Source organism: Malaya genurostris, chromosome 3, assembly GCF_030247185.1.
Source record: "Malaya genurostris strain Urasoe2022 chromosome 3, Malgen_1.1, whole genome shotgun sequence".
NCBI lineage: Eukaryota > Metazoa > Arthropoda > Insecta > Diptera > Culicidae > Malaya > Malaya genurostris.
Genome location: NC_080572.1, coordinates 52,900,834 through 52,915,388, shown reverse-complemented (window position 1 = coordinate 52,915,388; position 14,555 = coordinate 52,900,834). Strand labels below are relative to the sequence as shown.

Here is a 14,555-nt window from a genome sequence, read left to right as displayed (position 1 = left end):
TATATAAGTTTATTTTAATTTGAATTTTTGTTACTGAAATTTGATTGGGTTTTTTTTGAGAAAACGATTGAGCTTTGAGAAACGATTTTATTCTGGAACCGGTATTCTAAAATCGGTATGGCCGAAGTCAGATAAATTCACCTGAGTAGCTGTACACTTTACATTTGTTTCAAAACATTTGAAAATCAGTGAAGACATCTTTGAGAAATCATAGCACGAATTGAATTTTTAGGTGCATTCTGAATCGACAACTGAATACCACTAAAACTGAAAAAAATTAATTTTTTTTATCGACTATCCAAATCTGCTAACCCGATAAACCTCATTAATGTATATGAAATGGACATTTTTATATTGATCACCATGTATCCCCGAAACCGGAAGTTGGATCTGACTGAAGAGCAAGATATTTATAGAATCTTGAAACTTTTCATTTGAATTTCAGATGATTCTTAAATTTCATTTGAATCTTAGATCGGTTCAGCCATCTACGAGAAGAATAAGTTACACAATTTTAATTTCGTTTCACATATCATCCTGTAGTTCCGGAACCAGAGGTCGGAACCAAACATAATTCAGGAACTTTGTTTGGGAGCATACGACTTTTCGTATGAATCCGAGTTTGTAGAAAACAGTTGAGTCGTCTCCGAAAAAAATTGAGTGAAATTATTTGTCACACACGCATTTGCTGATCTCGACGAACTGATTCGAATGGTATATGGGTGTTATGTTCTTCCAGCATTTATTGCTGTAAGTAGTTTAAAACAATATAATTGAAAAAAAAAATGCCATCATCTGGTTTATATATGTCATATTAGAACGATTATGTTGCCAAAAACGAACCGTGCTAAAATCAGTCCGAGGCTAAATTCCATGAAAAAAGATGCTGTACACAGTCTTTTTGGTACTTAGAAACAATTGTATGTAACAGTATAAAAAAAACGTGTTTTCCGTTGCTCCCAAGCATTTCTTTGTCATACAGCGCTCAAAACTCCTACTGCTGGAATAGGGGGAAAAGTCGTCTCCGTTAAAAATGGACGGATTTTAACAATCTATGGCTTGTTGGATAGGTATTGCCGTGCAGAATCTAAGTCTGAAAACACATTCTGTTTTAAGGTCAATTGTGACAGATACTGTCAAAAAACTAAAAATTTTGGCATAAAACTTCGTATAACTCAAAAAGTAAACATCCGATCTCAAAACCATTCAATAGCGTTTTGGGTGACGGGAAGACCTTTCATTTGTGCCTAGTTTGATCAAAATCGGTCCAGCCATCTCTGAGATCTCGACCTCTTAGTTGACAACACACATACAGACACACACACATACACACACACACACAGACATTTGCTCAGTTCGTCGAGCTGAATCGATTGGTATATGTCATTCGGCCCTTCGGAAAATTTTTCGAAAGTTTGAGCGAATTCTATACCTATTTTATATATATATATATATATATATATATATATATATATATATATATATATATATATATATATATATATATATATATATATATATATATATATATATATATATATATATATATATATATATATATATATATATATATATAAAGGTAAAAAACCTTTCTTAGTCCACTTAGTGGAATTTCCATTGATCTTGAAAAATCACCATAGGGGGGAGGTACATGAAATTTCCGAAATCGAAAAAAAATTGTTGATGCCAAAATCTTAGAACTGCATGAAACGTCGAGATTTAGTGTCATCTTGAAAAAAAAAATTCGAAAAAATCCCAGAAAGTTGTCCCAGTTCGCGACATTCTTGCTTGTCGTGACCTTACATACATGAAACTTCTTTATCATTTCATTGAATCCATTGGAGTTCAAATTTAAATTTTATTTTATGTTAGACTGTTTTCTCTTCCCTGAGTTCAACCAATAGCCAACTATATGATATTGAATAAAAGTGATGAACTGATGCAAACAAACCTGAAATAGTTATAAGATCATGTACAAAATAAATATTTTTTTTTAATTTATGTAATTTATAATAGCAACTCGCTTGATAAAAAGAGTGTTTAGATTAACTAATGAATACCAACATAGTAATGATATTCGAAATGTATTAGGTTTAAAGTACTATATATTGTGGATGCCACGGTAAAGAAAAACTTATGTATATTGCCTATGAAATAAACGTATTTATCAGTCAGTCCCAGAATTTTTTTTGAAATGACACTAAATCTCGACGTTTCATGCAATTCTAAGATTTTGGCATCAAAACAATTTTTTCGATTCCGGAAATTTTATGTACCTCCCCCCTATGGTGATTTTTCAAGTTCGAAAATTTTCAAACCTTAACCGCCGGGTAGCACCCCTTACATATGTCCGATTTAGCTCAAATTTTGCATGGGGACTTTTTTCGAGGTGCTTAAACTTTTGAACAGTAGCGCTTAATTAAATTAGAGGTGATCGCAAAATATGGGCACCCGTGTATATATTAGAGTGTTAAAAAACAAATTGTTTTGTCAGTTACGCCAATGATACTATCATATATCCGAAACCAGAAGTCGCAGACAATTGATATTCAAACTTGATCAATGGCTCAATAGTAGTTTTTAAACGCGCCTAAGCTTGTTGAAATCGGTTTAGATATCTCCGAGAAATTTGGGCGGTGAAAAAACAACGAGTTTCGTCGGTTACGTTACTTATACCATCATCTCTCTAGAACCAGAAGTCGCAATCATTTGTTCTTTGAACTCAATCAATGGCCTAATAGTAGCTTTCAAACGAGCCTTAGTTGCTTAAAATCAGTTTAGCCATCTCTGAGAAAATTGAGCGGTAAAAATATCTTCGAAAAGTGCTCACACATACACACACAGACATTTTCCTATCTCGTCGAACTGAGTCGAGTGGTATATAACACTATGGGTCTCCGAGGCTACGTTCGAAAGTCAGTTTTTCCAGCAATTCTAATACTTTTCTATAGAAAAAGGCTAAACAAAAATTGCTATTATGAACAAGAAGCCCTTTTCAAAAAATTAGCTGTTTCCGAATCAGAAAGGAATTGGGCTATCTCTTGATTTTTCTAACGACTCAAATCATTTTCCAATTATTGTGTTGTCATTTTGGCTCGCTGAGTGAACATAAGCTTATTTTCTCACCAAAATTCACTTGTGTACGCGCCTGTGTGGCAGTATGAAAAGACATTCCGGGAAACTGCTTAAAGTCATCCAGCACATAAATTTCATTGTCTATTATCACGCAGGAAAACTTCGTCAAATGTTTGCAATACAACATGCGGGCCCGGGTTTTAGCCGTCACATTACGGTTCGGTACAGTTTTCACCTACCTTGTCGGTGCTTGGAAGTGTGCACGAAAGTTGAAGACATTCTTATTTTTCTAGCCACAGTACGTACCGAAAGATCTGGTCTCTACTGCAATATTTCCTTCACCTTTTCGCCCTTTTAGTGGTTCCTGAGATCCGTTCCTGTTTTCGCTCCCAGCCTTCCTGGCTGTGTTCAAACGTTGCACGAAAACTTACTGTCGGGTCCCGATTTCTATTGCGATCGCACACAATTGCTTTTCACACTTGCTCTTCGTCCAGCGCCATCTTCGATCTGAAAGCTTGTAGTATTACTTAAAGTGCCTATAACCAGAGTGACGACGTCTCATCCGTAATGTTGGCAACAAATCAAAACATTTTATCTGAAATGTTGGCAGTTTCGATAGATTTCCCTTGTATTTGACAGGTCGTTTGCTCGTTTGGAACAAAGCTGTCATTCCAAACGAACAGCTGTCGTCACTCTGGTTATAGGCACTCTAGTATTACTGAAAAATTGTTTTTATTTATATTCATTATGCAAAATATTGCACGCGTAGATGAAGTATTCCAGATATAGGGGTGCCAAGGTTTTGTCTCGAAGTAGCTTTAAATCGACTGGTCTCAGAATAGTAAAATTTTTATAATTTGTAATTTAATGGCAAAACATTATCTCCTGAATAAGATATCTAACAAAAACAAACAAATTGAAAGAAAAACTCAAAACTTATTGCAATATTACTATTTTTTATTAATATTATTTGATATTAATATTGATTGATATTAATTCCAACATTTGACGTTAGTTCTATAAGTATTTTTGGTATTAAAAATGCCTTGCTCTTCACTATGCTATACCACCTGAGATAATTTGGTCTGATTCTCGAATAGTCAACTACTTGTTTTGTGGCAGCGATGTCAAATCTACGAAAAATTTCTACGGATCCGTAGACAAAATCTACGGACATTGGAATTTTTCTGCAGAAACTATTTTGCATGATGATAAAAAAGGTCTTCTTTTGTACGTTTCGTGCTTGTCACCACTAGAATTTCCAGCGAAAATGTCAATCTACTACGGAAATGACACTATAACTATCTGGCATAAATTTCAGAAAATTCGTAGATTTTGTTGACTTGTGCCGTTTTTCTTAAAAACGGCTTAACTCGACAGACAATCAACTGCACAAAAACGATATTTAAGAAGTTGTAGAACATTGAATGGACACTCAGAAACTATATAAACTGAACAGAAAAATTGAATATTTTTTCAGATCCTGAAAAATTTTCGAAAAGATCAAATAACAATTAACGGGTCTTCAACTTTCCTTCGCAAACCAGTTGTAAAAACCAATATTTATGGATTTATTATTTAGTTGGTTTGACATAAAGCCGCCATTTCATTTGGCTTCTCCAATATATATTTTCACTCAGTCATTGCAAAACCCAACATTTAAGGTTATTTTGATCACCCTTTTTTGAAAACGAATACGCTTATACAATTTAAAGGTATTTGCCTAACTTTTAATTTGTGATGCAAAATTATCATTTAACAATCAGAATATGATTACCCCGTTTTACCCCGCTTTCCACAATATTTACTTTCTTTTTTCTTTCTCTTCTGTAACATCACCATCAACGCCCATGGAAGACCGCTCCAGTCGATGACCAGCATGCGAACCACCCGCCGGGCCTTCGTAGCCTGGGGTAATTTCCCGCGGACCCACACGAACCGAAGGAAGCGGCCATAGACTTTAACAACGTCATCTGGAAGACTCATGCAATATTCAAATCTCCGACCACTGCCAATCGCCAGCTGAAAGCTGCATCTTCGAAAATCCGAGACGACATAATCTAATGATACTATTCTAGTCTTAAGTTAGTCGTTAATTAAGATTAGGAAATACCAGAAAACTGTCAGTTAATTTCGTTCTTCGGACATTTCTGACATTTTAAATGACTAACATGCAAAAGAAGCATCAACCAAACATAACAAATATTCTCTCCAGATGAACTCTACCCTATTTATCGTTACCAGAAACATGTCTGCAACGCAATGCAAAACTTTATTCATTTGAACTATACTATAATCATGGAGAGGTTAACCGAAAAAGCTTTCTAATACCATGAAAACTTTGTTATTAAATCTATATCCCATTGCAACTACGATATCGTTGTCCACAATTAATTGATTTTTCCCTTTTGCTTTTTCATTTGCCTCACCGCCAGGAAAAGTTCAAACGCGAGTTCCGAAAGCGATACCTATTCAAGGGATGCGGCCAAACTTCACACCAGGAACAGTCGATAGATAAGACTCTATCGTTGTTTACGCGTGTCAGTTCGGTGAGATCCAGTTACGCTACGTCGTCAATCTGCAATAAAACCAACACGAGACCGTTCACGATAATGGCTAGTGGTTTCAGTGGTGGAAGTAGTGCTATTCAGCAGACACATTGTCAGGATCCGTTCCAGCAGCAAACCCAGTCAGTGCAACAGCTCAAAATAGCCAAACTCGGTAGTGTATGTGGTACTCGAAACAGCAATTGTAGTGAATATCAGAACTCGAACAGGTCTCAGCGGGAATCGAAGATTTGTCCACGTCAACCGGTTATCAACGAGTCATCGTATTCCGAACTGCTCGCCGAAGAATGTTCGCGAGAGTTTAGTTCCATTGATAACTGTGGTGAACAAATAATACCAGAAAAGAATTATCTCCATCCGAACAAGTCAGACGAAAACCTGGATGTGGAAAGAAAACTCCTGCCTGTGTTTCAGGATCCAGAATCATGTATTTAATGTGATCGGTCAACTTCGTACTAACACAATTTACCGTACTATTAATGTTTAAAATACATGTCATTTCGTGTTTGAATGTTTGGGAAAAGATGAATCTATCGTTGAAGTTTTATTCAATTGTCATCTCTATGAATACCGAAGATTGCATATCGAATACATATAAATGTTCTGATGGAAATCAGACTAAACGTTAATGTTTTATATTTCTTTGGCAATAATGACATCCGCTATTTATCTGTATCCGAAATCGGTCGAAAAAAGATTTCTTTCTCACAATTAACAGATCGGCTGAAAAGCTCGTATCGTTTCTATGAGAGGGCGCCACTAGAATTAAATCCATACCATTTTCAGTTAGTACCAACCTTCAAAAGATACTTGTATAAATTTGACAGCTGTCTGATTATTAGTTTGTGAGATATTGCATTTTGAGTGAAGCTACTTTTGTTATTGTGAAAAAATGGAAAAAAGGAATTTCGAGAGTTGATGAAACACTACTTTTTGATGAAAAAAAGTGCCGCCGATACCAAAAAATGGCTTGATGAGTGTTATCCAGACTCTGCACCGGGCGAAGCAACAATTCGTAAGTGGTTTGCAAAATTTCGTACTGGTCATATGAGCACCGAAGACGATGAACGCAGTGGACGTCCAAAAGAGGCTGTTACCGATGAAAACGTGAAACCATAAAGTAATATGCTATTTAATGATTTTCAATGACCGTAAAGTGAAGTTGATCGAGTTAGCTGACACCCTGAAGATATCAAAAGAACGTGTTGGACATATTATTCACGAATATTTGGATATGAGAAAGCTTTGTGCAAAATGGGTGCCGCGTGAGCTCACAATCGATCAAAAACAACAACGAAAAACCATGCTGAAATTGAACGAATTGGGTTTCGAATTGCTCCCTCATCCACCGTATTCTCCAGATTTGGCCCCCATTGACTTTTTCCTGTTCTCAGACCTCAAGAGAATGCTCGCTGGTAAAAAATTTAGAAGCAATGAAGAGGTATTCGCTGAAACTGAGGCCTATTTTGAGGCAAAGGACAAATCGTACTACAAGAATGGTATCGAAAAGTTGGAAGATCGCTATAATCGCGGCATTGCCTCTGATGCAATTATGTTGAATAATAAAAACGATTTTTGGCAAAAAAATGTGTGTTTCTATTAAACGATACGAACTTTTCAGCCGAACTGTTAATTGGAAATTAAATAGTTTACATGGAATATGCTAAAATAAATACCGCATCATGAAATCGCATAACCACGCAAACTCTCATAAAAAACCACATAACTTCGCATAATCGCATAGAAAACCACACAACTTTAAAAGTTCTCATAAAAACCGCACAACTTCGAAAATTCGCATATAAAAGGCGGTTGGGTAATGTCACAGACAGAACTGGACGACGTAAATGCGAATAACTGGTATGCTTCTTCCACATTTCTAAATGTCGACAAACGTTCGTATTAGTTGATAGTTTGTGAGAATGTTCCACCTATTACTACTTTGCTTCCAGCTTTGTATCTGTACTAAATTGTATACTACAGGCTACAAGTTTATTGCTGTTTTGCCTTTTTCTATAGAAAGGTATCAGAATTGTTGGAAAAACCAACTATCGAACGGAGCCTCGAAGAATCTTCTTCGCAAATAACTACTTAAATGATTAACGTATAGTTACTCACGGTGCTGTCGTGTCCTGTTCGGCTGACGTTGCTGGTTGTCCAGATGGTTACACACGGGGGGATCCTCAACTCGACGTACACACTTTCGAGACGTTGATGCTTTCGCGGAATCACTTAAGGCATAAGAGTTCACTTTATACACAAGTCCACTGTTATCGCATGTAAATCCACTTAGCCGATTCCCGGACGGCTGCGCCAATTACGTTCTTGGTTCGCGGGAGCGAGTTTTAAAAAACTTTTTTTATTATTATTATTAACAAAAGAACCTTCTTTGTACACTTCTGATAAAAGACTAATTGAAAACTGCCTAAGCTACCTGCCGCTAACCTAACCTGTTGGGACCAAGGGTGCTGATGATGCAGTTAATATGCCGGGTCTCTGGTTTCGTTGCTAACCGGGATAGTGCTTACGTTGTTTCCTGTCTCACGCCACGTCGTCTGTTGGCAAGTGCGTGAGATGCTTAGTTTGCATGAATTTAGTCCATAACTATATACCATTCGTCTCAGTTCGACGAGATCGGATAATGTCTGTGTGTGTATATGTGCACTTTTCGAAGATACTTTATCGCTCAGTTTCTCATAGATTACTGAACCGATTTCAAAAAACTTAGGCTCGTTTAAAAGATACTGTCTTGCCATTGATCAAGTTCAAAGATCAAATGGCTGTGACTTCTGGCCTCGAAGATATAATGGTATAAGTGACGTAACCGACAAAACACGTTGTTTTTTCACTGCCCAAGTTTCTGAAAGATGGCTGAGCCGATTTTAACAAGCCGAGGCTCGTTTGAAAGCTATTATTAGTCTATTGATCAAGTCCAAAGATCAAATGGCTGAGAATTCTGGTTCTAGAGATATGATGGTATAAGTAACGTAACCGATAACCGGGAGGGGAGTACATGAGATTTCAGAAATCGAAAAAAAATTTATGATGCCAATGGTCTTAGAATAGCCTGAAACGTCAAGATTTAGTCGCATCACAAAAAAAAATTTTTGAAGAAAATCAACTTTCTGGAACTTGGAGATTTGTTCTAAGTACTAGAAAGTCGATTTCTTCAACAAAATTTGTTCGAGATGACACTAAATCTTGACGTTTCATACAATTCTAAGACTATTGGCACCAAATTTTTTTTTCGATTTCGGATATATGAAGATATTCAAGATTTATGAATCACTTTTCTCATACAAATAGGCAACACAAATAACAAGCGCTTGTTTTCAAGAAAGATTTTTTGAGATGACACTAAATCTCCACGTTTCATGCAGTTTTAAAAGTTTCGGAATAAAAAAAAATACTCCCCCCTATGGTGATTTTTCAAGATCGAAAATTTTCAACCTGCCGGGTAGCACCCCTTACGCATGTCCGATTTAGCTCAAATTTTGCATGAGGACAAGTGCTTAAACTTTTGAGCACTAGCGCTTTACGAAATTAGAGGTGATCTTTAAATATTGGCAGCCTTATATATAAGAGCGGTAAAAATCAACGAGTTTTGTCGGTTACGTCACTTATACAATCATATCCCCGGAGCCAAAAGTCACAGCTATTTGATCTTTGAACTTAATCAATGGCCCAACAGTAATTTTCAAACGAGCATAAGTTTGTTAAATCGGTTCAGCCATCTCTGAGAAAATTGAGCGCGTAAAATTACAACGCTTTTTGTCGGTTACGTCACTTATACAATCATATCTCCGGAACCAAAAATCACAACCATTTGATCTTTGAACTTAATCAATGGCCCAACAGTAATTTTCAAACGAGCATAAGTTTGTTAAAATCGGTTTAGCCATCTCTGAGAAAATTGAACGCGTAACAATACAACGCTTTTTGTCGGTTACGTCACTTATACAATTATATCTCCAGAACCAAAAATCACATCCAATTGATGTTTGAACTTAACCAATGGCCTGATGGTAGCTTTCAAACGAGCGAAAGATTGTTAAAATAAGTTCAGCCATCTCTGAGAAAATTTCGCGCGTAAAAATACAACGCTTTTTGTCGGTTACGTCACTTATACAATCATATCTCCGGAACCAAAAGTCACAGTCATTTGATCTTTGAACTTGATCAATGGCCCGACAGTAGTTTTCAAACGAGAAAAAGTTCGTTAAAATCGGTTCAGCTATCTCTGAGAAAATTGAGCGCGTTCAAATATCTTCGAAAAGTGCACACACACACACATACACACACACTCACACACACACACACACACACACACACACACACACACACACACACACACACACACACACACACACACACACACACACACACACACACACAGAGAGAGAGAGAGAGAGAGAGAGAGAGAGAGAGAGAGAGAGAGAGAGAGAGAGAGAGAGAGAGAGAGAGAGAGAGAGAGAGAGAGAGAGAGAGAGAGAGAGAGAGAGAGAGAGAGAGAGAGAGAGAGAGAGAGAGAGAGAGAGAGAGAGAGAGAGAGAGAGAGAGAGAGAGAGAGAGAGAGAGAGAGAGAGAGAGAGAGAGAGAGAGAGAGAGAGAGAGAGAGAGAGAGAGAGAGAGAGAGAGAGAGAGAGAGAGAGACATTTTCCGATCTCGTCAGCTCATCATTGCATTACCAGATTATATTGAACTGCTACTGTCACCTCACGGATCAACATAATCCGCAAAGTATTCGTAAAGTATTGGCTATTTGCATATCACTTATATATTCAAAACGAACTTTAATTTAAACTTTCAAGTGAGCGTGTGGTCGTTACTTGTGGACACATGTGTGTATTAGAGATGAAACAAATACCCGAAACACGAACCGAACCCGTACCCGACGGGAATTGGTTGGGCTCGGGTACAGAAAAAAATTGTTTGTCGGGTTCGTATCGGATACGGGTACCGAATTTTTTTAGTTTTCATCGGGTACGTTTTTTTTCGGGTTTCGGGACTTTTTTCGAGTTCGGGTTGGGTACGAATTGAGATTACTATTTTTTTATCGGTTGCGGGTCGGGTTCGGTTCTGGAAGAAAAATTAATCTCGGGTTCGGGTCGAGTACGGTTAAAAGATTTTTTATTTTCTGTCGGGTACGGGTCGTGATAAAACTACCAGAACAAGTGATTACTTTTTCCGTGCGTGTAAAAATTGTGCTTTCAAAGTATACATTGAAAAGAAACTCATAATGCGAATAGAATCATATGACAAAGAAGATATTGTTTTTTTCACAATGCGACAATCCCACGACAAAAGGGGCTTACTGCAAATGACTTTTTTTCCTTCACGAATTACCGGATTGATTTTATATTTGACGCCTTACTCTGTGAAAAAAGTTTACGTTATTTGAAATTTAGTTCGTAAACAGAGTTACGTAAAAGGAGGTAACGTAAATAAATATTTGGGCATATCTATCCAAGTGAACATTCAACCATAGTATAAAATTTAAACTAGGAATATTGAGGCAGTCAAAATCTTTGAAGATAAATAATATTTACAGCTGATTTTTTAAACAACCGCATTTAAAAAAATCGAATAAAGCTTTCATAAGATCGATAACTTGAAAAATTACTTTTCGAGGTAAAACAACTACTTTGAAAAGTCTCATGTATGCTTTTGACTCTAGGTGAAGAATGAAGGTGAAGAATAGTCATAGAAAATAAAGTCATCGTTTGGGATTATAATTGATTCAAAATTACAATAAATTTATTATTTACCTTAGCCAAAGAAAACTTGCATTACCAACCTTCGGAAGGTATGGAAATGATTCAATAAAACAATCTCAAATTACACCCAAACCTCCATTCACAAGCTGAGACGGGGGCTCGTCAATCGAAACAGTTCGTAAAAGAAGCTTGTGTTAGCCTGAAGTTGCTTCATTAAAAAAGTTTTGTGTAATGAATATTGTTGAAGCCCTGGCGAACGACTCTTGGGCGTTAAAGTAAGGACTAAATAAAGAGATATAACATAACATAATGGGCAATGTATTTCGGAAGGGATGTGACCAATAGACCCAGGAAAAAAATTGTTTGAAGTCATTGCAAAAGGTCTAGAACGCGACTTCAGGTCCAACAATGTTATTGTAGTTTGCCTACAATATGGGTATTTTCCAAACGGGCTGTTTCAGTTGATGTCGGAGAGTGATGTTTGATGTTTCGGTATGTCGATATTTAAAAAAATCAAAATATTCGTGATGATGGAACGTATTTTAAACAATCGTAATTTCAAAATGAATTTTTGAGCAGAGTAAAGAAGTCAATACTCATTAAAATGTCTTGTATCGTAAATAGATTAGCACATATTACTCAACAAGCGTTGTACTGGAATGTACGGTACTGCGGGATACCTCGATTTTGTTTTGATAGAATGAAAATATGGCGACGCCGGTTATTATCAATGACATGAGCTATTGACATGAGCTAATTTTTGAGTAACTAAAGAAGCGAATATTCGCATTAGCTTCATTGCACTTTAACATCGTGCTCCAAAATTATGAAAACATTTATTTTTCATAATATCGCACACTTCGGAAAAACTCTGTGATTTTACATCTTATTAGATGCACATAAATGGATCGTCGCAGTTCACGTAAATTTACATGCTGTTGTTCAATACTGTGTCTAAAATTCCATGACATGAAATTCATTGAAATAAAAAAAAATGAATACTGATAGCGACCGCCGCGACTTGAACTGAGAATCATTGTATTACAAAGTATGTCTGTGTCGACTGAGCCACAGAAGCACACATTTGCTTGGCTGGTAAAAGATGCATTTGAATTCATGCAGTCGAACCTTCTAGCAGAGTGCAAGTTACAGGTGAAACCAGTAAAATTCATGCTAATCTAAGATTAAGTCATTGAGGTTTTCCTTCACTTGACAAATTAAATCTCTATGAAATACATCGTATGGGGGATTAAGTCACCTGTAAAATTCATTTTTTGGTATGCATGATTAATGTAAAACTAAATGGGAATACATTGATTTTTCAATGAATCAAACAGTATCATTAAATTAACGTTCAATTTTTTTAGTAATATATATAGTAATATATATACTCATTAACCTGTAATGCCGAAACTGCAAAACATATCGAATTTCAATCTTAGCGTGTGACAATCGATTGAACATTTCATGAGATGTCGAAGTAAGTTCCACTTTAGAGTTTTTCGTCATTATTTATGGTACTTCCAGAGCCGGTATTCAGGAATTAGCATAGCCCAAAATGATTCGAATGGCCATAAATTATTACGCCAAACAATTTACATGAAATTTATAAACTCATCATCTGTAATTCCAGAATCGGATAAAATTCACCAATTTTGTATGGGACTTTAAGTCCTGTAATATTTGTTTTTGAAGTTCGATTTGGTCTTTTTTGAGAAAATGATTGAGCTTTGAGAATCGATTCGATACTGGAACCGGAATTCTAAAATCGGTGTAGCCGAAATCAGTTAAATTCACCTGAGGAGTGTGTAGACATCTTTGAGAAATTGTAGTGCGAATTAAAATTTGGGGATACATTCCGAATCCAAAAACGAATACCGCTCAAACTGAAATAAATTTATTTGGTAATCGACTATCCAAATCTGCAAACCCGATAAACCTGATAAATTTATGTGAAATGGACATTTTTATACTAATCACCCTGTATTTTCTAAACCAGAAGTCGGATCTGACTAAAAAGTAAGAGGTTTTATAGGATTCGCTTCTGGTGAAAGGAAGAGGTTTTTTGTTCTGCGTTTTGCTGTCTTCGTTCTCCGCCAAGTGACAGCATTTGAATACAACAATTTCGGTTACCTGAATGGTTATGTCAAAATCAACAGATATGTTAGTTAAATCAACAACATTTTAGTTGAAACAACCAGGGCGTGAAACAACAATTGCAATATTGTAATTTTGTGATCTGCGGATTCTCCGTGTGAAATCTAACTTTCTTAATTGAACTCAAAAACGATTTCATTGTACAGTAAAGAGTTGTTGAACTAATTTTTGCGAACAATTTTGCTAAGCCAAGCTCTTTCATATGAGCTACCAGTAATAAGTTATGATTGTTTTTTGTATCTATGTTTTTATGTATGTATGTAAGAAGCCACCATCAGTTCGAGGCATTACCAGTGTATGCGGGTAGACTTACAGTAGATCCGAATTTGATTATCAGATAACTATCATATAACGCAGGTTATAAATTTCGCTATATCAGCTTAAACCTGCCTGATGTTTATTTTTTGTTAGAAGGGTGCGTCTTACTCATTTCAGACCCTCAGGGAGAAACACAAAGCTTCGCCCACGTGACTCAGGTTAGCAATCCACTCCATCATCCAGTCATTCACTTGTAGGATACCCTGATGCACTACCTGCCCCTCCCCGTTGTCGATATTGTCGATGTAATTGAGCATAATACAATATAATATAATATAATATAATATAATATAATATAATATAATATAATATAATATAATATAAATTGTTATAAAAAATATAATACAATAAAATACAATATAATAGATTATAATATAATATCATACAATACAATGTAACATAATATAATCAAAGACATCATATTAGCAAGATATCCAGCTCTCACATTTCTCGAACAAATCATTGGCAACATCCATTTTTGCGACCATGGCGCTCTCAGGCGAGTCCGCATCGAATCTCGTACATAGAAGAAGGGGAGATAAATGTCAAATTCGTACGCACCAAAATAGTAGCACTGCGCACCCATACATTTCACATGATAAGTTGAATGTGATGCCGTGCGATGGCGTTGCTGAACTGAAGATTGATTTCGCTCCAAGCTGACAGGGTCTAATATAATGCAATACAGTATACTACAATATAATATAGTATAATTCAATGT

At 36.2% G+C, this 14,555-nt stretch overlaps 1 protein-coding gene across 2 annotated transcripts in view; it reads left to right on the top strand.

Moving 5' to 3' along the window:
• Nucleotides 1–6,265, top strand: part of LOC131436057 (substance-P receptor-like) — a 49,390-nt gene extending 43,125 nt beyond the window's left edge. For both annotated transcript variants that reach the window (XM_058604505.1, XM_058604506.1), the window contains exon 8: nt 5,511–6,265. In XM_058604505.1, the coding sequence (XP_058460488.1) occupies nt 5,511–6,077 (567 nt within the window). In that variant the 3' untranslated portion in view covers nt 6,078–6,265. The remainder of the gene's footprint in view (nt 1–5,510) is intronic.
• The last annotated feature ends 8,290 nt before the right edge of the window (nt 6,266–14,555 follow it).